A 22,190-nucleotide genomic window follows, 5' to 3' on the forward strand; every position below is an offset into this window, starting at 1 on the left:
AAAGACTCTTGGATTTTCAGATATTTAAATAGAGAAAGAGAGTTAAATGTTTAGGATCTTATGTTGGGAAAACAATACCTTTTGGAAGCAAAAAAACAAGGCCCCTACATCATATTAGACATTTGTAACTCTAGAAGCAGGAATTTAGTAGTTGTGAACAGTAGGTTCACCTTTCCTACAGAGAACCAGGTAGCATCATTGCAAAAACTATGCTAGAATTGGGAGGAAGTAGGTAAAATGAAAATAGTTGCCATTTTATGGAAATGAAGCAAGGAATGATTTTGCTTTCTGTCTTACAAAATAACATTTTACATTGTTTTAAAATATATGTCATGCAGCACTATTCTCTTTGAGTGGAAAGCTTGTGGCAGGAAGGCTCGTGTTATCCAATCAAAATGATTCCTTGAACAAATGCAGTCACTTCCTAGGAAGCTCCTCGTGGAGCATGATTTTGTGGGAGCACGGTGGCTGTGGTGCTCCCCACATCACAGACGTGGTTTGACAATTTCCTTTGGGACTTAAAGTATTCTCATCTGGGTATGGTTTGACAGGTTTTTCCCACAAGTATGTGACTTAGGTGATTCTGCCACGACTTACAGGTTATCCCACATAGCCAAGAAAAATTTTGCCAGATTTTCTGTCCTGGAAAAGAAGGTCACCAAGGTGTCCCCACTCTAATTTTATGATTGTCTAAAAAACAATTAGGTATTTCAAAATGGCAACAGCAGGGGACTAAAACAAAGCACAGAGCCCTTCTCAAAAGGTGCAGCTTGCATGCCTGTGAAACCAGCCCCGTCACATAACAGTCTCTACTTTCAAATACTTCTGCAATTATAGAAAAAAAAAAAGATTGCTCTCAGTTCCTGACACCTTTGATCTTCATAACTCTCTGAATGAAGTCCTGCTCTGACACTGCTTTCCATTATTGCTATGCTGACTGCTTCCCCAAATGCGTGTGAGCCTGAGGAGTTTCCAAGCGTGCAGCACTTTTAGCAGTAAAACCAGGAAAGTCCCAGGCATACCTGCTGGGTGGTTGATCACCATGTAATGTGTAATTCACCATGTTGACCAGAAGAGGGTGAACTCATAAACATCACACACACACACACACACACACACACACACACACACACTGGCCAGAAGAGGGCGAACTACTTAGATAAGACATATATGTATAAAACACAGACATATGTACATACACACAGAAAATCTGGAACCCTGCGTCCATATACTACTGAGTCCTCTTCCAGGGCCTCTGGGTCTATCCCTTCAAGGGTAAATCCTCCCTATCTAGCAGGAACCATCATCTAACCATTTGTGGGAGACGTGGAGGAAACTTGGATGTGTTGAATACAACTGCATATAACTACTAAAGAGCCTCACATTACAGGATGAAGTAATGTGTGGGAAGAGAAGGGGCAAGGGCAGAGTCTGGAGGATCATAGACTACAGGCTGATTTCTCAATAGAGTTGTGAGAATTGTAAATTGGAATATGCCTTTTGGTGTCATTATCAAGTTACAATGGTCAAAGTAGGAACATAGAATTACTTTCATTTAATGGTTTAGTCCCTTAACTTACAACTCCTAAATACCTGTGATATGTGGGCTCTTAATTCAGGTCTTACAAATGCTACACACACTCACACACACACACACACACACACACACACACACACACACGGCCATGATAAATCATATAGTACTCTAGACATTCACACACTGAGGCCAAAGGAGGATATGCATAGGAGTGGTTGAAAAAGTCTCAGTAGCTATGCACATATGATCATATAAAATAATATTTTATGAAATGAACTCTAAGAAAAGGAAACGAGATATTTTTAGTTGCCATTGCTGATGTTTTTTGTTTTCTTTTCCTTTTGTCTTGTTTGTTAGTTTGTATTTAGGAGGGTAAGGGAAGGCACAGAAATGGTGGAACAAGGGTGAGCAAATACAACAGTGGTACTCATCAGACACCTATGTGGAAAATGAACTGAATATTTTGTGAGTGGGGATGGGAAGGAAAACCCAGGAGAGAGCAATGGAAGGGGAGACATGGTCAAAATGAATTATACTCATTACCTGATTCATGTAACTGTAAGCCCTCTGTATACGAACTCTACAATAACAATTTTAAAAAGATTTTATATAAAAAACAAATGCTAGGGTCAGACCTATTAATACTAATGCTCTCCCATGGTGAGACTCAAACTGCCATTCTTCAGGAACAACTTACATCATGGTCTGGGCTTCCTGAAAGAATTCATCTTCAGACATGGAGCCCTCCTTGATCATCTTAACAGCAACATCGTACTGGCCCTTCCACTTGCCCAGCTGGACCACTCCAAACTGGCCACTTCCCAGTTCCCTCAATAGGGTAATTTCTTCTCTTTTCAGTTCCCAGATTCCTAGTAAGGCAACACATCCACTCTTAAGGATGATCAGAGAAGGCTTTAGTGCTAACCGCTTCTCAAGTAAGTGTGATATTTACAATGACTACATGAAGAGCAACACACCTTTTTATTTTAAGTTGATAACTTAAAATCATCAATGAGGAAGTGGAGGTGTGGTTCAAGCACACACAAAAATAACCAATGCTGTGGTCTTTTGACTATATAAACCCAGGAAATACTGCTTTCAAAGCAGTCCTACTTTATCAACAAGTAGGCTCAGAATAAAATACATGGTCAAGGAGAGACATCTCAAAGAAAGTCTATGTCAAAATATGCTCAGTGAAAATGCAGGACAAATATAGGTTGGTAAAAATGCTGTTAGATTCACTTATAAAACAAACTAAACCACGATCAAGGTGGATGCTATTTTTTTTTTTTTTTTTGGCCAGTCCTGGGCCTTGGACTCAGGGCCTGAGCACTGTCTCTGGCTTCTTCCCGCTCAAGGCTAGCACTCTGCCACTTGAGCCACAGCGCCGCTTCTGGCCGTTTTCTGTATATGTGGTGCTGGGGAATCAAACCTAGGGCCTCCTGTATACGAGGCAAGCTCTCTAGCCACTAGGCCATATCCCCAGCCCCGATGCTATTTTATTAAATGCACAAAGTTTGAGAATGGCTCCACTGACCGGGCATAGAACCTAGGAAAAAGAAAGGCTAAGCAAAAGGGTGCTAGGGGTTAATGGTAGGATCTAATAAGTCAATAATTTTTGTAATACTGGGGGAGATTAGAGAATCAGTTGTAAACATTTTGCAAGAAAATGAAGAAATATATCAAGGTTGAAGCCATCCCTGGTCTAATCTGAACAGGAACCTCCTTTCACACTTATATTGATTTGGTCAGTTAATTAACCATATGTGTGTGTGTGTGTGTGTGTGTGTGTGTGTATGTCTGTTTGTGTATGTATATATAGTTTTTTGTCAGTTGTGGTGTTTGAATTCAGGGTGTGGGCACTGTCCCTTAGCTTCCTTTAGCTCAAGGCTAGCATTCTATCACTTTGAGCCACAGAACCACTTCTAGTTTTCTGGTGTTTAATTGGAGGTCAGAATCTTGCAGACTTTCCTATTCACACTGGTTTTGAACCGTGATCCTTAGATCTCAGCCTCCTGAGTAGCTAGGATTATAAGTATAAGCCACTGGTAACCAGTTAACCATATGTATTTAAATTAAAAATGGTGAGATTATGGAGTTTAAGAGCCCAAATATGTGTCCATACCACTTCCCAGGGACACAGAGACTGGAACCTTGTTGGCCTTAGTTGACACAGGATGGCGGAGTCGTGTGATCATGCCTGCAATGGAATCAGGATATTAGCAACACATCATTTGTCATCTCACATCACACTACATAGCTGCAACCATTCTCTCTTCAGAGCAGTTGGGAAGGCCAGGTTTTGGATGCTGTGATGCAGAAGGAGAACCATTCAGATTATATTTGTCCTGTAGTTGTGTTATTTTGATTGACTTGTCTAATTAGGTCAATGCAAAGTGAAAGTCAAGAGTAAATCACTTAGTAGCCATGGTTCCTGGTGGCTCACACCTGTAACCCTAGCTACCGAGGAGGCTCAAACCTGGAGGATCACAGTTTGAAGCCAGTCCAGGAGTTTCTATCCCCAAAATAAACAATAGACTGAAAGACTGGTGGAGCACCAGCCATGAACAAGCAAGCTGAGTGTGAGGCCATGAGTTCAAACCCCCGTACCAGCATGAAAAAAAGAAAAGAAAAACTCATTTTATGTGAGAAAAAAAATCACACAGTTTCTTGATCCATTTGTCTACTGAGGAGCATCTGGGCTGATTCCATATCTTGCCTATGGTGAAAAGGGCTGCAATGAACATGGTTGTGCTGACAGCTTATATTGTAACTTTGTTTTCTATTGGATAAATTCCCAGGAATGGATTGCTGAATTATAGAGTAGTTCTATGCTTATTTTTTCTATATTTTTACCAGCCAATATGGTAAAATTTAAAAAAGAATAATAGTACCAGTATTGGTACTATCGATGAGATGAGATGAAAGAAAGCTATTTGGCAATTTCTAACTTTTAAATATTCTTAGCTTTTATCTTGTGGATACCACATCTAGGAAGCAGTCAACTAGACCTGCAAAGCTATAGATGCAGTAATGTGCAACAACACATTGTAATGGGAAGATCTCAGACATGATCCAACTGTTAATCAATACAGTGCTAAGGAGATAAATGATGGGCTAACTCTACAGTAGAAGTCTATGTGGCTGTTTAAAAAAGTAAGATATGCATATTCACATAGAAAGACATCTAAGCACTTTGACTAAAGTAAGCTGAACAGTGTATGCAGAATGAGTTTATTTCCATAAAAATGTAACATAGTAAATATATGTTTATTTACAAACATTGATTAATAAATGGCAGTATAGGTATACAAAAATCTTCCATAATTGACACCAGCTTGTTCAAGGAGCTTCTCAATCCAATAATACATTTTTTCTATATGTTAATTTTATAATCAACGTGCTTCTATAGGTGGGAAAACTATAGGTGGGAAAACTATAACAATTTAAAAAAAGAGAATCAAGCCTTTTCAGTCACATTACTCACGCCACTTCTTTCTGACATTATGAAGTGTGGTGCTGTATTTAAATGAATATAAAAGTTACAGCAAGGAAAATGCTGAGGAACATGTTTCCTACTTTCTTGTTCCCCATATAATTAAAAATATCAAGAGCCTTAGTAATAAAGAAATTTGTAATAAATTAGTAATAAAGAAAATTGATATTTATTAGCAAGTGCTCATAAAGGAATAACTGGAATTAGTTACCTGCTGAATTGTGTTGATGGTAGTGAATAAGCTTTGGAATCGAATCAAAACAATAGTTTTCTGCCAGGTATAGTTTATTTTCAGCATTGGTATGCACATGGTAATGTTTGACAGTTCCTTTTTTATCACTAGTAAGGAAAAAGAATATTCGAATATTTTAATAAGCAATTGAAACTTGATTAAACAATTGGTTGAATAGTTATCTAGGGAAAGAATATCTTTTAATAAACAATTGAAATTTGATTAAGTAATTGATTCAAGAATTATTTGGGCTGCATCTGCAAAGTTTAGAGAGAAAACTCAGGAAGGTTTCTCAGTCTTGCCATCTGGTGTTTTGCTGGAAGTATCCATGATAACCAGTAGTTATCCCAAGCTCCCAAGCTCCAAAGCATACCCTTTGGCATGCACAAAATACATGCTTAATCAAATTCCAACTTTTGGACTCCTCTTTCCTTAGCAAGTATAATATAGAATTTTCTTTTGATGATTGAGAACATTAATGTTTTCAGAGTCATTTGTGTTTGAACAAATAAGCTCTCTTTTAGGTTAATAATAGATATAAAAATGAGGAAGGCAGATGTGACTAGGCAGTGGGAATTCTCATGCAGGGCAAAATGGGTGGGCATGTCTTTTAATAACTCACATGAAATTGTACCTTTTCTGTAGAAAACATTTCTTTTTACCTTCTACTTGTAGAAAATAGGGTGAAATGGTGTACATGGATTTATGCTCTTCAGGAATAGTTAGAATCCAATTGTTTTAGGTTTAAAATTTTTTTTATAATTATCTTTAAGTTGTACAAGGGGTTTTACTTCAACCTTGTCTTAAAGTTGAGTATGGTATGGTGGTCAAGAACTGGGTTTTGAGCTGGGTGTCAGTGATTCACGCCTGTAATCCTAGCTACCTAGGAGGCTGAGACCTGGAGGATTGAATTTCTAAGCTAGTTAGGGCAGAGAAGTCCTGGAAAGTCCAATTACCTAGCAAAAAGCTGGGCTGGAGGGGTGGGTCAAATAATGGAGATCCAGTCAGGCAAGAGTGAGGCCCTGACTTCAAGCTCCAGTACCAGAAATTTTAAAAAAAAGAACTGGGCTTTCAGTACAGTTCTACTACTTTCTATCTAATTCTTTCAGTTATAATAAAGTTTGATGAGATTATGTGTATGAGAGAGAGAGAGAGAGAGAGAGAGAGAGAGAGAGAGAGAGAGAGAGAGAGAGTACATGTGCTGGTGTGTGGGCAGTAGAGCAGGTAGAGTGACTCCATCATAGAAGCATCAACAAAATCAATACTATTTTTTATAAAAGACTGCTATTATTTTGTTAAGTGTTTACTATGTGCCAGGCAGTGTTTAGATACAATATATGTATTAATTCATTTCATCCATAGGATATGGTATTATTATGTCTCCATTTTAAATGTCATAAAGCTCTGAAAGGTAGAACCAGGATTCAAATCTATAAGGCTCCCTTGCAATTGTTTTCTTTCATTTTTTTTCTTTCTTTCTTTCTTTCCTTCCTTCGTTCCTTCCTTCCTTCCTTCCTTCGTTCCTTCCTTCCTTCCTTCCTTCCTTCCTTCCTTCCTTCCTTCCTTCCCTCCTTCCTTCCTTCCTTTCCTGCCAGTCCTGGGGCTTGAACTCAGGGCCTGAGCACTGTCCCTGGCTTCTTTTTGCTCAAGGCTAGCACTCTACTTCTGGCCTTTTCTATATATGTGGTGCTGAGGAATCAAACCCAGGGCTTCATGTATACAAGGCAAGCACTCTACCACTAGGCCATATTCCCGGCCCCTAATTGTTTTCTTTGTATATGTAGGCCTGACTGGCAGGGAATTACCTATGAATGCTACTAAATGCCAACTGAGTTGTGTTATATTTTGTGCTCTTTACCATTGTGTGGGGTTGGTAGCAGGAGAATAGCCTCTTGAAAGTAGAGGAGGTAAAAAACCACACCCCACGGAAATACTTTGATCCCAAACTCCAGAGTATAAAGATGGTATCTTATCTCAAAGTGACTAAGTGATCAGCATATTCATAAAATATGGAGAGGAGGACTGAAAAAATACATCCACATTATACTTACTTTACAGCCTTACTAAATAAGGACACAGTGTACATTCCCACCTGGCTGGAATTTCTAACCATAAATGCTCCTTCTTTTCCCTGAAAAGGAAGATCATTTTCATTACTTTTGAAACTCATTTTTCATGTAGGCAATGGGAAAGGAAATAATCTTGACTTAGTCTAAAAGTCATGGAGGACATAGCTTACCCAACAGTAGGCACAAAAGGGGGCCTATGGTTTAGCTCTCCTTTTCTCACCCAGGTTTTCTTTCCTTCCTTCCAGAATTCCCCTTTTTCCTTTTTCCTTCCTTCTTTCCTTTCTTCTTTCCTTCCTTCCTTCCTCCCACCCTCCAATCCTCCCCTCTTTCTTTCTTTCTTTCTTTCTTTCTTTCTTTCTTTCTTCTTTCTTTCTTTCTTTCTTTCTTCCTTCCTTCCTTCCTTCCTTCCTTCCTTCCTATCTTTCTTTCTTTCTTTCTTTCTTTCTTTCTTTCTTTCTTTCTTTCTTTCTTTCTTTCTTTCTTTCTTTCTTTTCTTTCTTTCTTTCTTTCTTCTCTCTCTCTCTCTCTCTTTCTCTCTTCCTTCCTTTATGCGTTTAAAGCCTCAGATTATGGTGCTAAAGGCAGTGACAGAGTGGAGGTACACAGCTACATTGATGACTCTCAATAAATCATCTTTCTTGGGCTGGGGGTGGAGCTCACTGGGAGAGTATATGCTTGAAACCTTGGCTTCCAATCCCTAGCATGGCAAAAATAAAACAAAGCATCCATCTTAATTGTGGCACTAGGTAGTCTCCTCCCATGTTGACTTTGCAAGGGACATTAGCAAATGACAAAAGCACAGATTCCTTACAGGAATTATCTTCTTTGACCGCTGTTAATCTGTAAAGCAGCCTAAGTTACAAATATGGAGAGGCTGCTTGCAGAACTGTGGCCCTCAGTTAATGCATTAGCCAGATGTAGACAGAGGTGTGAGCCTACATAACACATGTAGTTGGCATAACTGACTCACCGAATTGCAAGACACCATATATATCTTATTCCAAGTCACTAAATTTTGGGATGATTTCTTATGTAGGAATAGACAATGGACACAGAAGAACTGGATAGCCATGAGGGACCTAATAACTCAAAGGTTGAACAATTAACACCATGACAAATTGATTGGATAATTAGCAATAGTATTGCATTAAAAGTTTCATTCACTTCTGGGCTACATCATGGAAAGAGATTCTTAGGCTGTGGCAACATCTTAGTGGTAGGGTGCAGCTTATCATGGAGTGGGTGACGAAAGAGAGAGAGAGAGTAAGAGACTATATAAAAGAAGACTATTTACCTTTTGTCTCAGTAACTGCTCAGATTGTGACCTGGAGATGTTACCTGCAAACCAGCTAAAAGAGAATTCTGGATTTAAGAATCAATACTTCTAAAATTGCATAACTAAACATGTACACCTTTAATCCATAAAATAAATCATTGGCCTAAATCAGGGAAGTTTAAACCTGACTGTTCCAGAGAATTGCCTGAGGATAAATTTTTAATATAGGTTTTTGAGTCTGTACCAGCTAATTCTGCTTCTGGACCAGGGCTTGAATATGAAGTTGGCTGGTATTTAGGAGCCTCTAGCTTCTTTCTAGGTGATCTGTAAGTTATCCTACATTTCACTATTTTGAATGAAGGCTACAGATTGGACAATGAAGACTATTCTAACTGGCACATTAAGGTTGCCAAGAATAAACATTCTTATTTTTGAACTCTATCATTTTTTTCTTTTTTGGTGATGTTGGTGTTTAAACTCATGCTCTCTAGGCAAGTGTTCTACCAACTTGAGTCACTCTATGAGCCCTGAATTGTTTTAAACCTGATAGAAGCGTACTTTCTATCAACTACTTTCAAAGCCAGTTTTGAATTTGCAAATGTTTTTCATGACCACAACAGATAAAGATTAATATTAGGCCAAGAGAAGTTAATTTGAACTGAGGAAAAGATGATGCGGGAAAGCCAAGAACAATTATTTTAAAATAACCTTTAAATATTACCTTTTAACTAACTTAGCCAAGAACATAGTGCCTTATTTTGTGTGTGGAGCTACACAGTCAGAAGCTCGTTCTTAGGTGAGGTCAACAATGTTTGTGGTCTTGTGCCTTTACCTAAAATATCATAATAAAGACACAAGAGTATGAGATAGAATGGGGCATGGCTTTGGGAGAGCAGGGGGAACTCTTGGCTAGAGGATAACAAGTGAGGCAGAGGGAAATAGAACCAGGACACTGAGGGCCGAAGAGAAGAATTGCAGAAGGCTTTTAGAACTAGTCTTTGTATAGTTGAAGAAGATTTCAGCTGGTGGATAGTATAATAAAGTGGAAAGAACCTTAGACCAGTCAGCATGGAAGTAGATCTAGGTTCTAGAAATAACTTCCCCATATGCAGTTATGTGACTTTACACAAGTGTCTTGGCCTCTTTTGCTGTTGGACTCCCCCATCTGTAAAATTAAGGAAAGGGCTGTTCATGGTAGTTTGAAAGTCTCTTTGAATTTGACACAGCATATAACTAACTCTTGAGATACTCTCTGATAGATTTTTTTTGTTAATTAACATTTTAAGGTAGTACTAGCTAGTCCAAATATCACTTAGGAAATGTGATCTGGGATATATATATCTATGTGGGATAGAAAAAAAAAAAGAGATGATCTGAAATAAGAAGAGAGGGGTACAGAGGTCCAGAACATTTCAGTTTATTCCAGATGTCCAGTGAATTATTACCCCTGTCTAACATATCCTAGTTTGGATCTAAATGATATTCCTAAGAATAGGAATCTTTCAGCATAAATATTACCATCTTCAAAGTCTCACTGTGCTACCTTGAAAAAGTACTGCATCATAAATAATGTCCTCCAAAATTTAACTCAATGTTAATAAGAGCTTTCAAATATTACCCTGATGAGAGGCATGCAAGTAATAAATCATGGGCAGGAGCATCATAAACTATATCTATGAATACAAAGTGAAATGAAGAGAAACTGAATATGCATTAAATTCAATGACTATATACAGCTAATTTATACAGTCCAAATTGGTGGAAATATCTTCACCGGTAATAACTCATTTCCTTGCCACCTATCATTCAGATGAATAGCCCCAAACCTCACACGAGTTTATATCCTCCTGAGAAAGTCTGAGTCATGTGTGTTGGGGGACATCCCCATTGTCTTTGGGGAGCAGAATAGAATCAGCCATGTCCCATTTGAGAGGAGCAGAGAGGACTTTGAACACTCACTCAAAATCATCCAGGTTTTCCTCTTCTTCAGAGGAACTTGACTCAGGAATCCCCCTGAAGAAGAGTTGAGAAAACAACATGAATTTTAAGAAAAAAGAATAGTCTATTGAATAAGTTTTGGCAATTCTCTTAATTTGTGACTATCTTTTTATTCTCGGGACACTGTCATTTGCCAAACATTTTTTTTTAAATTTCCAATAAAGTGCAGATATCTATTCTTCAAAAAAAAAGAAAAAAGAAAAAAGAAAACACCAAGAAACAGTCCCGATATCTAGTGGTGAAATACAAAACTCTTATCCTTCTTTTATCCACATAAATAAAATCCAGAATGTTAAATTTCCACTTTTGTACATTGAGAGGTATCAGCAAAATCCAGTTACAGTCACCCAAAAAGTTGGGTTCACTCTCAGTCTAATGAAAAAATGGCTCTTTAATACAGAAGACTCCAAGAACTGGATATTCTTTGATTCTTTCAAGAGAGCTCATGTAATACATGAAGATCTCATCAGGGGTAGCTAAAGTATAAAGTTAAACATGTTTAGGGTTGTATACAGAGATAGTTTTAGGGAAGAGTTATTCAACCTTGAGTTGCTTTCCCTCCGGCTCAAGATGTCTGAGCCATATATATTACAACACAAAAATATGTCATAAGTGATAACTAGGAAATATCAGTGTTAGCAAAACGATAATCTACAATCAATCAATTCGGAGAGGTAAGCTACATGAACACTCTTGGTGTGTATTTGCTTTACATGTAAAACCTGGTTGCAAAATTATGGTCAATTTGATTAGTTTTCTTTAATCTGGAATGTAAAGTAGTATCTGGATTTTACTTACCATGATATCTTTGAAGGGCTGTGATTTACAATGTTTCTTTCCACTGGGTTACTGCATGCTACATCTTCATTGCTACAAATAAAGATATATAGTTCATAATTTTTAAATGCATTTACTCACGAATGTTAAATAACAAACGCAATTTAGTTCAGATAGATCTTATCTTTATTTAACATTCAGATCTCCACATTTTACTTCATTTGAGCTCATCACTATTCCTGATGAGAGAGAATTGTTAAAGATGGCTTATCATGGCCCCAAACAAGAGCAAACCCAGATTCGTGCATAGTCTTGAATAGATCTACATAGATCTTTATATAGATCCACAAGCATTCTGTCACATATTGATTTTAAAATAGGTTCTTTTCCTTGAATGATTACAGTTAAAAATCGTGAAAATCTTGAACTTTGAACTCTACCTAGACACACACAGACCAGCTGGATTTGCTTTCTCCTTGGCCAACTATGTCTTTCATTCTGGATATTAAGCACATAAGGAAGTGTCTACCTTCCAAAGTCCACAGGCTGTTTGATGTGGAATGTAGAGCCAATTTCCTGTTTGCCACAGTTCATGGGAACACTCTTCTCTGGCAAGGAAGTGTTCCTTTGGCTCCATTTCAAGGAATGCCCAGAGAAAGCCCTTAAACTGTGGAGTGTCTTAATCCATGCCTTCCTGAAGAGCCTGGCCTCCTACAGTAGACTTTTGGCTTCCTCGCATCAAAAGAGAACTCTTATTTATAAAGACTACACAATTTATTTAGCCTTTTGGGATTTCTTCTTTGTCTGTTCATTTTTGTGCCAGTTATGGGGCTTGAACTCAGTGCCTGGGCACTGTCCTTGAGCTTTTTTGCTCTACCACTTGAGCCACAGCTCCACTTCTGACTTTTTAGTGGTTTAATTGGAGATAAGAATCTCATAGGCTTTCCTGATCAGGCTGGCTTTGAACTGTGATCCTCAGATGTCAGCTTCCTGAATAGCTAGGATTATAGGTATGAATCATGTGCATGGCAAGCCTTTTATTTAAGAGATCATGAAGAATGGCTATCAATAGTGTGTCATGTTTATCCATATATCCACATAATAGACTACTCTATAAACATTAAAAAGAACTAGGTAGGTTACACAACAATGTGAATTGCTGTAATACCACTGAACCTCACATTTAAAATTATTAAGATGGCAAGTGTCAAGTCTATTTTACCATAATAGAAATAAAAATAAAAAAATTGAACCTCATATATTTAAATGGGAAACCTGTCAAAGATATCAACTGAAAAGAACAAAGAGCCAAGAAGATTGTGCAGTGAGGAATGCACAAATATTCCACAATACTTGATTGTTTTTAATGGGAACAGTAGTACTTTAGTAATCACAAAAACCAGGGAAATTGTAAAGTATCTCTGAAGAAGGTATTAAAATGACCAATTTGATAAAACTCATCTAATCTATTAATAAGAATTATGCCTATTAAAAATACTAGCCCAATAAAAACCATGTGGCAATAGCTACAATTCACCTACTGATGCTATACTGCTGATACCGTGAACTTAGTGATGAATCTATTGTACAGGTAACTTATACAAAAAATGTTGTACAAATAGCTTTCTAAAGTTCTGGTATGAAATTCAGAGCCAGGACTAAACTTAAGGGACCACAAAAAATGTAAGGGTGTGTCAAAAGCTCAGTAATTGAGATGAATAGTTCTTTATGAAATATTCTTCAAACTGAGATTAATGCAAAAAGTTCTTGCTAAATATGAATTGGCAGCTCTACAACAAGCACATGTAAATCAAGGGCTTTTCCTAGTTATTTAGAAACTGATGATTTCCAATGAATCACTAGGCTTTCTCTCAGGGAAGGGACTGGTTACAGACTCAACAAGACAGACTCCTTGGTCTGGGCTTATCTCTTGCTATATGTTCAAAGTACATTATATACGTTCATGAAAATGTCATGATGAGGCCTATTATTTTGTACAATTAATATACTCTGAGAAATATTTTAAAACAAAAGAAACCAAACAATCAACTAGCTAAAGAAACAAATAAATAAAAAGAAGGCCAAGCTATAGGTAAATAAATGCAACTTTCTCCCTTAGACATCCTGTACACATGATTCTAGCTGAATGAAAGGGACCACCACAGCTTGTTATATTTGAAAAAGAAAAGAATCTGGAAGGATGCACTTACATTCTTTCAAGTTCCATAATGCTTTGTGGTTGTATCATTGGCACAGTGAAGCATTTGCTTCAGATAAAAATAATGAAGATGGAAAGAATAAAGGAATAAGAGGGCAAAAGAGGCTGAGTCAAGGAGATACTCCGCATTTCCTGTAGGGAGGCTGACACCTTGGTGAGAATGGCAGACAGTGACAGCCCATGATAGGGAAGACGTCTAAGGCAGCAATGAACAAATAGCAGATACGTGACCATTTCTATATGACCATCCTGCAATTGAATTCCATATTTACTGAGTATCAAGTATGGGGCAGAATCAGCATCCCACTCCAGGGATCTGCACATCGAATATACTGCCTTCAAGGTGTTTTAAATTCTGGCTTTAGTTGAGGCTGAAAAACTTGGAAGGGCTAATCAAGCACCCTGAACCTCTATTTTTTCATGGAAAGGATAGATTTTAAAGATTCTGTGTTCTGGAGTGTGTAGTTAAGCGGGGAAGTGGAGGAATTATGGTGAGAGAATGGGGCACCTAAGTATTATTCAGGACATTCGACTGAACAGTCTATATAGAAAGTCTATGCCACTCAATCCCAGAGAGGCCATTTGCTGACCCCTGTCTTAAGCTTAATTACTAAACAATTTCCAAGAGGGTAATCCCATGGAAGCTAAGTGCTGTATCAACAGCTTTGAGGTTGGGGTCCACAGCAGTTATTCTCTTCCTCTTACTGGGTTTGGAGGCGGAGGTTTACCTTTTCAGCTTTCTTAATTGCCACCAGTCAGGACAGTCTTCCCGTGGAATATAACGCATGTTGACATTTGGCTGGGAACCATAGCTTCTCTTTGAGTCCATATCATGCAGTGGTAGAATGGCACTTGAAGATGGTGCATTCATTTGAAGAATAGGAACTGCCCGTGGAATCTTCAGCTTGGAAGGACAAGAGATGTAAGTATATCAGAGTGAGGCACAGATTCAGAAACTGGAAACAGACAACTGAAGCATATTGAGTCTTGACTAGAAAATAAAGAAGGAAGAAAAGAGGCAATAGTAAGTATTTCCAAGGCTTTCTGAACACCTGTAATCATACTTTTGTTCATTGGAGTATAAAGTGTTAAAACCACATTGGAAACTCATTTATAGAAGAACTAAAAGCTGGATGTATATATACTTCATGACTCTGAAATTATATGTACAGATGCTCAACAGTGCAACCTAAAAATGTGTGAAACAATGTTCATAGCAGAATCATTTGAATTAGATCAAATCGGAACCAAGTATTCCTTAAGAAGATAGAAGAATACATATAGTACAATTGCAATAAGAGGAATAATCGCTGCCCAAGGATGTTCGTGTCCAGGTTCTCAGAACCTACCAAAAAAGGACTTTGCAGATTCTGATCACATTAAGACATCTGAAATGGGAAGATAATTCTGGATTTCAGAGATGCTTCTGATATAATCAGAAGGGTGCAATGTAAAGGGAAGTGAGTTGGTGAAGAATTAGGGAGGTGACATCTGGATAGAAACAGGGGTCGGAGAGTGGAGGAGACGCTGCTACCCTTCAGACTCTGAAGGTGAAGGATGGGGACTAGGAGTGCAGGATTGCAGGCAGGCTACAGAGGCTGGGAAAAACAAGTAACCAGATTCTTTGGAACTATCAGGGGATACATTTATGTTTATTAAGCCATTGATTTGAGGCAATTTGTTAGAACAACAATAAGGAAATGATACAGTGGTATGTTCATACAATAGAATTCTATGAACAATAAAAAAACAGGACTAAATATTAAAATCTAAGTATATTATAGGCTAAACAAAGAAGACAGGCAATGCATGACTATATCTTATTTATACAAAGGTCAAAGGAAGGGATACAACCTATGATGTTCTAAGTCAGGCTATCAATTATTCTTGGCAGGTTGCCATGACTAGAAGAGACTATAAGGGTGCCTTAGGGGTGTTGTCATGTTCTGTTTGTTAAGATGATTCTGTCTTATACAGATGTGTTTCGTTTGTGAAAATTTATCAATATGAACACAAGATTTCTAAGTGTATGCCATATTTTATTTGAAATTCACTTTGTGTGTAAGCATGATCTAACTATATTTTTCCACATTGTGTTTTATTTTTTTCCAGGAATTTCATTATTTAGAGTTGAGGCTTCCACTTTCTAGAAATGTGAGTGATGTAAGGAAAACACATTGAAAAGTTCCTTCAATGGAAATCTGAACAGAATGGCTAGTAAACTACATAATAAGTTCTCTTTGGAGTGCTCTGGTTCTAACAAAACATAAGGAAATATGCTTTTTACAATATCCTCTCTGATTCCCGGCTCAATTAGGTAGCTGATAATCAAAACAAGCTTAGGAAGTCTTGGTCACTGACTGGCTTGAGTGATAATTTTCGAAATATTTCCCAAAGAATTCCTTGTCAAAGATGAGATACAATGGGTTCTAACTCCTAAATTATCCTTTGCACGTAGATTTGTTTAAAGCAAACTGTATTGGGAGTTCATACACTTAACTGTAGGATTATGTAATCCTTACTAATTGTATCAAGTTGTGTGATCAGGACCACAATCCATCACCCCAATAAGACCTCATTCCTATTTTGGCCCCAAGCAACTACTAAGAAAGCATCCATCTCTGTAGATTTTCTATTCTACACACTGTTTTGTGTGTGTGTGTGTGTGTGTGTGTGTGTGTGTGTGTGTGTGTGTGTTCGAGCGCACACATGCTCACGCATGCTTCTATGCTGGGGATAAAATCTAGGGCTTTTCTATTCTAGACAAGTTGTCTACCACTGAGCTACATTACAGCCCACAGGCTATAATTATAAGCTTTAGGACTGGAATAAGTATCAAAACCCAAAGAACAATGTCACTAACCGTGAAGTAAAAGTTCTAAACCATCAGAATTGTTTTGTAGGGTTCCCATAACAAATTACCACACATTTAGTGGAAAGGCTAAAAGCACAAAATCAAGGATTCCTTTTTGAAGGCTCTCGGGTACAATATTCCCTTTCCTCTTCTGGTTTCTGGTGGATGTAGAGGTTCATCAGTTGTAGGATCATAAATCCACACTCTGCCTAGGTCTTTGCATGGTCCTCTTCTCTAGTTATCTCTATGTCTCCTCATCTTCTGACAAGGACACCAGTCTTGGGATTTATGGCCTTTTCTTATCCTGTATGATTTCATTAGGTATAAATTATGTCTACAAAAACCTGTTGCCATATTCAAAAAACAAGAATCCCAGTACAATCCAAAAAAAATCTGTTTCCAAATAAATTCAAGGGTTCCTTTTCGTTTTGTTCTTTTGTTTTGGGTCAGTCGTGGGGCTTGAATTCAGCACCAAGACACTGTCCCTGAGCTCCTTCCCTCAAGGCTGGTGCTCTACCACTTTGAGCCACAGTGCTACTTCCAGTTTCTGGTGGTTAAATGGAGATAGGGATATAAGAGTCTCATGCACTTTCCTGCCCGGGCTGGCTTTGAACTGGAATTGCAGATCTCAGCCATCTGAGCTGCTAGGATTATAGGTGTAAGCCACCAGTGCCCAGCCTAAAGTCAAGGTTTTTGTTTTTAGTGTGTTTTTTTTTTTTTTGCTAGTCCTCCGGCTTGAACTCAGAGCCTGAGCACTGTTCCTGACTTCTTTTTGCTCAAGGCTAGCAATCTACCACTTGAGCCACAGCACCACTTCTGGCCTTTTCTGTTTATGTGATGCTGAGGAATCAAACCCAGGGCTTTGTGCATGCTAGGCAAACACTCTACTGCTAAGCCACATTCCCAGCCCCTAAGGTCAAGTTTTTTATGTTCTCTGTGAACATGAAACTTGAGATGCTCTTTAATCTAATACAATAGTGGATTATTTTTCCTTTCAAAAATGGTTCACAAAAATTTTGTGAAAAAATGGTTTTTATTTAGAGAGAAGAAAGTATAGGTAAATGTGTGTGGCTGAAAAAATCAGTACCCAAGTTATCATAGACCAGATTTGTGTGCATGTGGAAAGGTCCCATTACTTCAGATGTGCCTTCAGAAAACCACTGAAAGTGCTTCCTGTCATTTGAAGAGGCTGACACCTACCTGCCTGCGAAGCCAAAAAGCAGAATGTTGTAGCTCTAATTTGAAGAAAGCAGAGCCCATATAGTACAACAGGACTGGGAGAACAAGCTGCACATAGTTGAATTAACAAGAACAATTAAAGTTTTGTCTTCCTATTGACTAACTTTATCCTTAAGAGAGTTGGCTAAGAGCCATCTTTCAAGGAACTCTGCCCAAGATGAGTGAATCAACTCAGTGGAAAGACTGAGGGCTGAATAAAACCCTAGAGCTAATTGTTAATAACTCACTCTTCTGGGAAACTCACACAATTCTCCCAGATACCCATTGGAAAACTCACTCACAAGCCACCATTACCAAATCATGATAGGACCAGCTATCTATGATCTCTTTGTCCTTACACTTTATTCCTTGATTCTAACCCTGAAAGAGTAAGCAATCCCAGTTTCTCCATGACATGTCCCCCAAAACAGGGTGGCAGCTGATACAGACCCAAGCAAGGTCAAAAGGAGAGACCATAACATAGAATGTTCAGAGTCATTGGATAGGACAATTTAGAGGTTGTTCTCATGTCTATTAGTCACTGGAAACATTTTTATCTTCTGAGAGCCATTGGAAAACTCTATAATCTACCTAAGACTTTTTCTGGAGACAAAAAACAAATCTCACTGAGTGGCTTTGAAGAAATAATGGTGCTAAAGAATTACATTTTAAACAAATGACTCTGGCCCATAGAATCCCATTCTATTCCATTACCAAGATACTTCCATGAGGCAGTCTTGGCCATGCTGGTGGTAGGGAAAGAATGACAGCTAATTGCCCTTACTTGTTATGTATGATATCATGTTAAAGTCTTGTCTCACATGCACCTACTATTAATGAAAACCATAGTAATTTTTTCTTTGTTGAACAATCTGCATCCCATGTTGGGGGAGGGTGTCTCAATTCTGGGGCTTGAACTCAGGAATTGAGCACTGTCCCTGAGATTTGTGGCTCAAGATAGCACTATACAACTTGAGTCACAAGTGCATTTTATTTTCTAGTTTTGAATCTGCCATCTCTTGGTTTATCTAATCCATGAAGACTACAAAAACACTTTTAAATGTTGACTTACCACTCTATCTGGACATATGGGAGTTCTGTGTTTCTCTTCATTGGCCGCAACATTCAAATCAGCATCTGAAAAGTAAAGCCAAATAATGTTAGAAAGGACTTTAAATAAAATGTAGGAAAAGAATACCCAATGCTAAGAATTAAAAGAGCAAACCAGCTTATACAAGCAACATTCTAGATGCAGAGAATTTAGACATATTTGAAGTGGTTATATAGCTTTCTTTTTAGAATGCTCTAACACCAACTTCATCATCTGATAATTCCTCAAATCTGGATTGAAAATTTAACTTTCTCTAAATCCTATAAGCTATTCATTTATACCTCATTCAAACCTTGTGTTTGAGTTACTAATATCTAATCTTATTGAGCAGTATAGATGATCATAGGGTTCAGTATCCATGCCTGATTCATCTTTGATTGGCTCATACAATCTACTTTGATAATTATTTAAAATCAATTTGTAATTGCTAAATATAACAATAACTGTATTATATGCTTTTCATATTCTTATGATAATTGTTGATTCTTCTTTCCACTCTCACATGGGAATAAATACAAGCCCTAAAGTAATTATATTTGCCTTATTGGTGAGGTGGTCATATGGTGTACTGGTCCAGCTTGAATCCCTAGTAGAAAGGTCACACATGAATAATTATGCCAGATGCTCAAACACAAAATCAAAATGTTCTAAAGCACCTGGGGTCTATGGCCAATCTACTCATAGGCTATGTATCTTGTGAAGAGGGTGAACAAGAGCATCCTGAAGGCATCATAAAGCAGCACTGTGTTTCTTTTCTAGTCCCTGTGTCCAGTCGCACAACAGAGGAAGCTGAGAGAGAGCATTCTATTTGGGCAGATAGAAAACATCACAGCTGCTCATGAGTCACAATATGTCTACATTTCACAGTTATCCTCAGAGTCTGGCAAAGAAACTGTAGCGCCCAGGACTTGTGGGGAATGCCTTGAACATGGAGTCTAGGACACGAATCCTAAGGAAATACCTTCTCCACTTTTTTCTGCTCTTTCCCGGTGAGGTAGGGCAAGGTCAGAGCTGTCATCTGTCCAGACAGCTAAGATTGCCAGATCACAGATAGAAACACTGGGGAAAATGATTAATATTGTAAGAAGCCATTATTCCTTAGCCCTGCACAGTGGCAAAAGGACCTACATGAACTAAAATTTGTAGAGTTCAAGTAATGGCTATCATTCACCAGTATAAAGGGCAATGTGATCTAATTGAGATAAAGAAGTATTCATTTCCTAGTCTAATTGAGGCAGAAAAAAAGAATATTTATTGATTGATGTTTTTGGTAAAATTACCAGTAGTAATATGCACACCACTGTTGGTTAACAAAACTGTTATGGGCTGAATTTGAATAATTCATGTAAATATGTACCTTCTAGTTGATGAAATACTGCCATTTCATACCATTTGCTGATATCAATACTTTACATCCATCCCATCATAATCCAGGCATATTTTGTCCAGACTGGAGAAACTGCTACTAAAATAGTTGTTCCTTTTCAATGTATCAACATCATGCCATTAAACAATTCTAAATCTTTAAAATTTATAATCTATTACATCATATAAGGCCCTCATTTCCCTAACAATATAACACTGAATATCAGAATCTGATTGTACCTTTATAAAAACAGTTGTCTGATGTTATTTAAAAATTAACAGACCACCAGGCGCTGGTGGCTCACGCCTGTAATCCTAGTTACTCAGGAGGCTGAGATCTGAGGATTGCAATTCCAAGCCACCACAGGCAAGAAAGTTTATGAGACTCTTTATCTTCAATGAACTTTCAAAAAAAATCCTAAGTGAAGCTGTAGCTTAAGTGGTGGACTGCCAGTTTTGAGCACAAAAGCTTAGGGACACCACCCTGGCCCTGAGTTCAAGCCCCAGGACCAGCAAAAAAAATCAACACACTTGTTTAGAATGACAAGTCACTCTAAGTATATCTTTTAAAATTTTAGACAGTATGTTTGTACATACAGAAGTTAACAGTATTATTTAAATCTTCACATATTTGAAAAAATGGCTGTTTTTTTTGCTTATGGTTTTTTAAATTTAAGTTTATAATGAGAACAAAGAGTTGAGTTTTTTTTATAGGTTCTCACTCTGCACCCCAGGTTGGCCTCAAACTTCAGATTTCTCTGTCGTAGCTTCCTATCTATTGGGATTACATGTGTTCACCACCATGCCCAGCTCTGATTTTCTTATCAAGTGCAAAATTTAGTTGTTTGAACCATCGTGGTATATTCACCACCTTTTATGTCCTTAGAGCTTATTTTAAACTAGAACTCATTATGTAAGAAAGTAAAAGGCCATGGCTTGTTCATGTTTCCAATGTTAAAAATATTTCTCCTAAAAGGCATATACTAATGTCATTCTTTTCATTGACCCTAGCATTAGACTTCATTCACAATCCAGCATCTTCAAGGCTGGATTTTCAAACCAACCAGCATGGTCCATTTGGTTGCCTGACAAGTTATTTTGGTATCTGGCAGACTGGGTTGAATGACCCAGCCCAACAAGGGGTCACACATTACATGCTTCCCAGAGGGTGCATCCAGGGGCTGCTTTGCAACTCTGCTGGCAGCACAGGAACTTCCCGTCCACAAAGAAGCCACTGTGGTACTTGATGAGCAGGTGGGGGTTTCCTCTTATCTCTGAGGAACAGGAAGGATGCAAGACATAAGTACACATTCGCCAAAGAGAAGATACACATTCGGAAAATACAGCCATTACACAACAATACAAACCTCTGTCTGTCTACAGCCAGGGTAAGAGCCAATGGTTCCCAAGTATATAATTTATTCACCCCAAAGTTAATAAACCAAAAAGGATAATCTTACCACATATCCAGTGAGAAAACCATAGCCACTTATCACCCATAAATGTTTTTAAAAGTTAGGAAACATGCATATACTGTTCATGTTGCTGTTAGATTTTAGAACTATATCCATAAAAATAAGTAATGGGTTATAGCACATGGCACTGTCTTGTGACAAAAGGATGTTGGATGGTAGGACTAGATGCTAGTGAAAAATTCTAATTGATCTGGGCATTCGTGGCTCATGTCTGTAATCCTAGCTACTCAGGAGGTTGAGATCTGAGGATCTTGGTTCCAAGCCAGTCTGTGTAGAAAAGTCCATGAGATTTATGTCCAGTGAAACAATAAAAATCCAGAAGTGGAGGTGTGGCTCAAGTGTAAGAGAGGCAGTCTTGAGTAAAAAAAACCAAGTGAGAGTGCAAGACCTCTCCCACTTCATTGAAGTGGTAGTAGGCAAAGAGAAATTTCTTCCCCAAATGGATCACTTGACTATCACTACAGAATTATTCATTAAATCCTTTCAGGAAAAGGAAAAACTAAGCTTTATATGAGAACAAAGATATTTTTGTATTAAAGTAGAATATATGTATGTAATTTCAGG

General features: G+C 37.9%; 1 protein-coding gene across 2 annotated transcripts in view; it reads right to left on the reverse strand.

Moving 5' to 3' along the window:
• Window positions 1-22,190, reverse strand: part of Bmx (BMX non-receptor tyrosine kinase) — a 49,794-nt gene that overhangs the window by 14,015 nt on the left and 13,589 nt on the right. For both annotated transcript variants that reach the window (XM_048336684.1, XM_048336683.1), the window contains exons 5-14: window positions 21,306-21,425; window positions 18,748-18,812; window positions 14,332-14,507; window positions 11,407-11,478; window positions 10,570-10,623; window positions 8,629-8,683; window positions 7,317-7,396; window positions 5,245-5,372; window positions 3,663-3,737; window positions 2,235-2,406 (exon numbers count right to left, since the gene is read on the reverse strand). In XM_048336684.1, coding sequence (XP_048192641.1) covers window positions 2,235-2,406; window positions 3,663-3,737; window positions 5,245-5,372; window positions 7,317-7,396; window positions 8,629-8,683; window positions 10,570-10,623; window positions 11,407-11,478; window positions 14,332-14,507; window positions 18,748-18,812; window positions 21,306-21,425 — 997 coding nt within the window. The remainder of the gene's footprint in view (window positions 1-2,234; window positions 2,407-3,662; window positions 3,738-5,244; window positions 5,373-7,316; window positions 7,397-8,628; window positions 8,684-10,569; window positions 10,624-11,406; window positions 11,479-14,331; window positions 14,508-18,747; window positions 18,813-21,305; window positions 21,426-22,190) is intronic.

This window comes from Perognathus longimembris, chromosome 28 (genome assembly GCF_023159225.1).
Source record: "Perognathus longimembris pacificus isolate PPM17 chromosome 28, ASM2315922v1, whole genome shotgun sequence".
Lineage (NCBI taxonomy): Eukaryota > Metazoa > Chordata > Mammalia > Rodentia > Heteromyidae > Perognathus > Perognathus longimembris.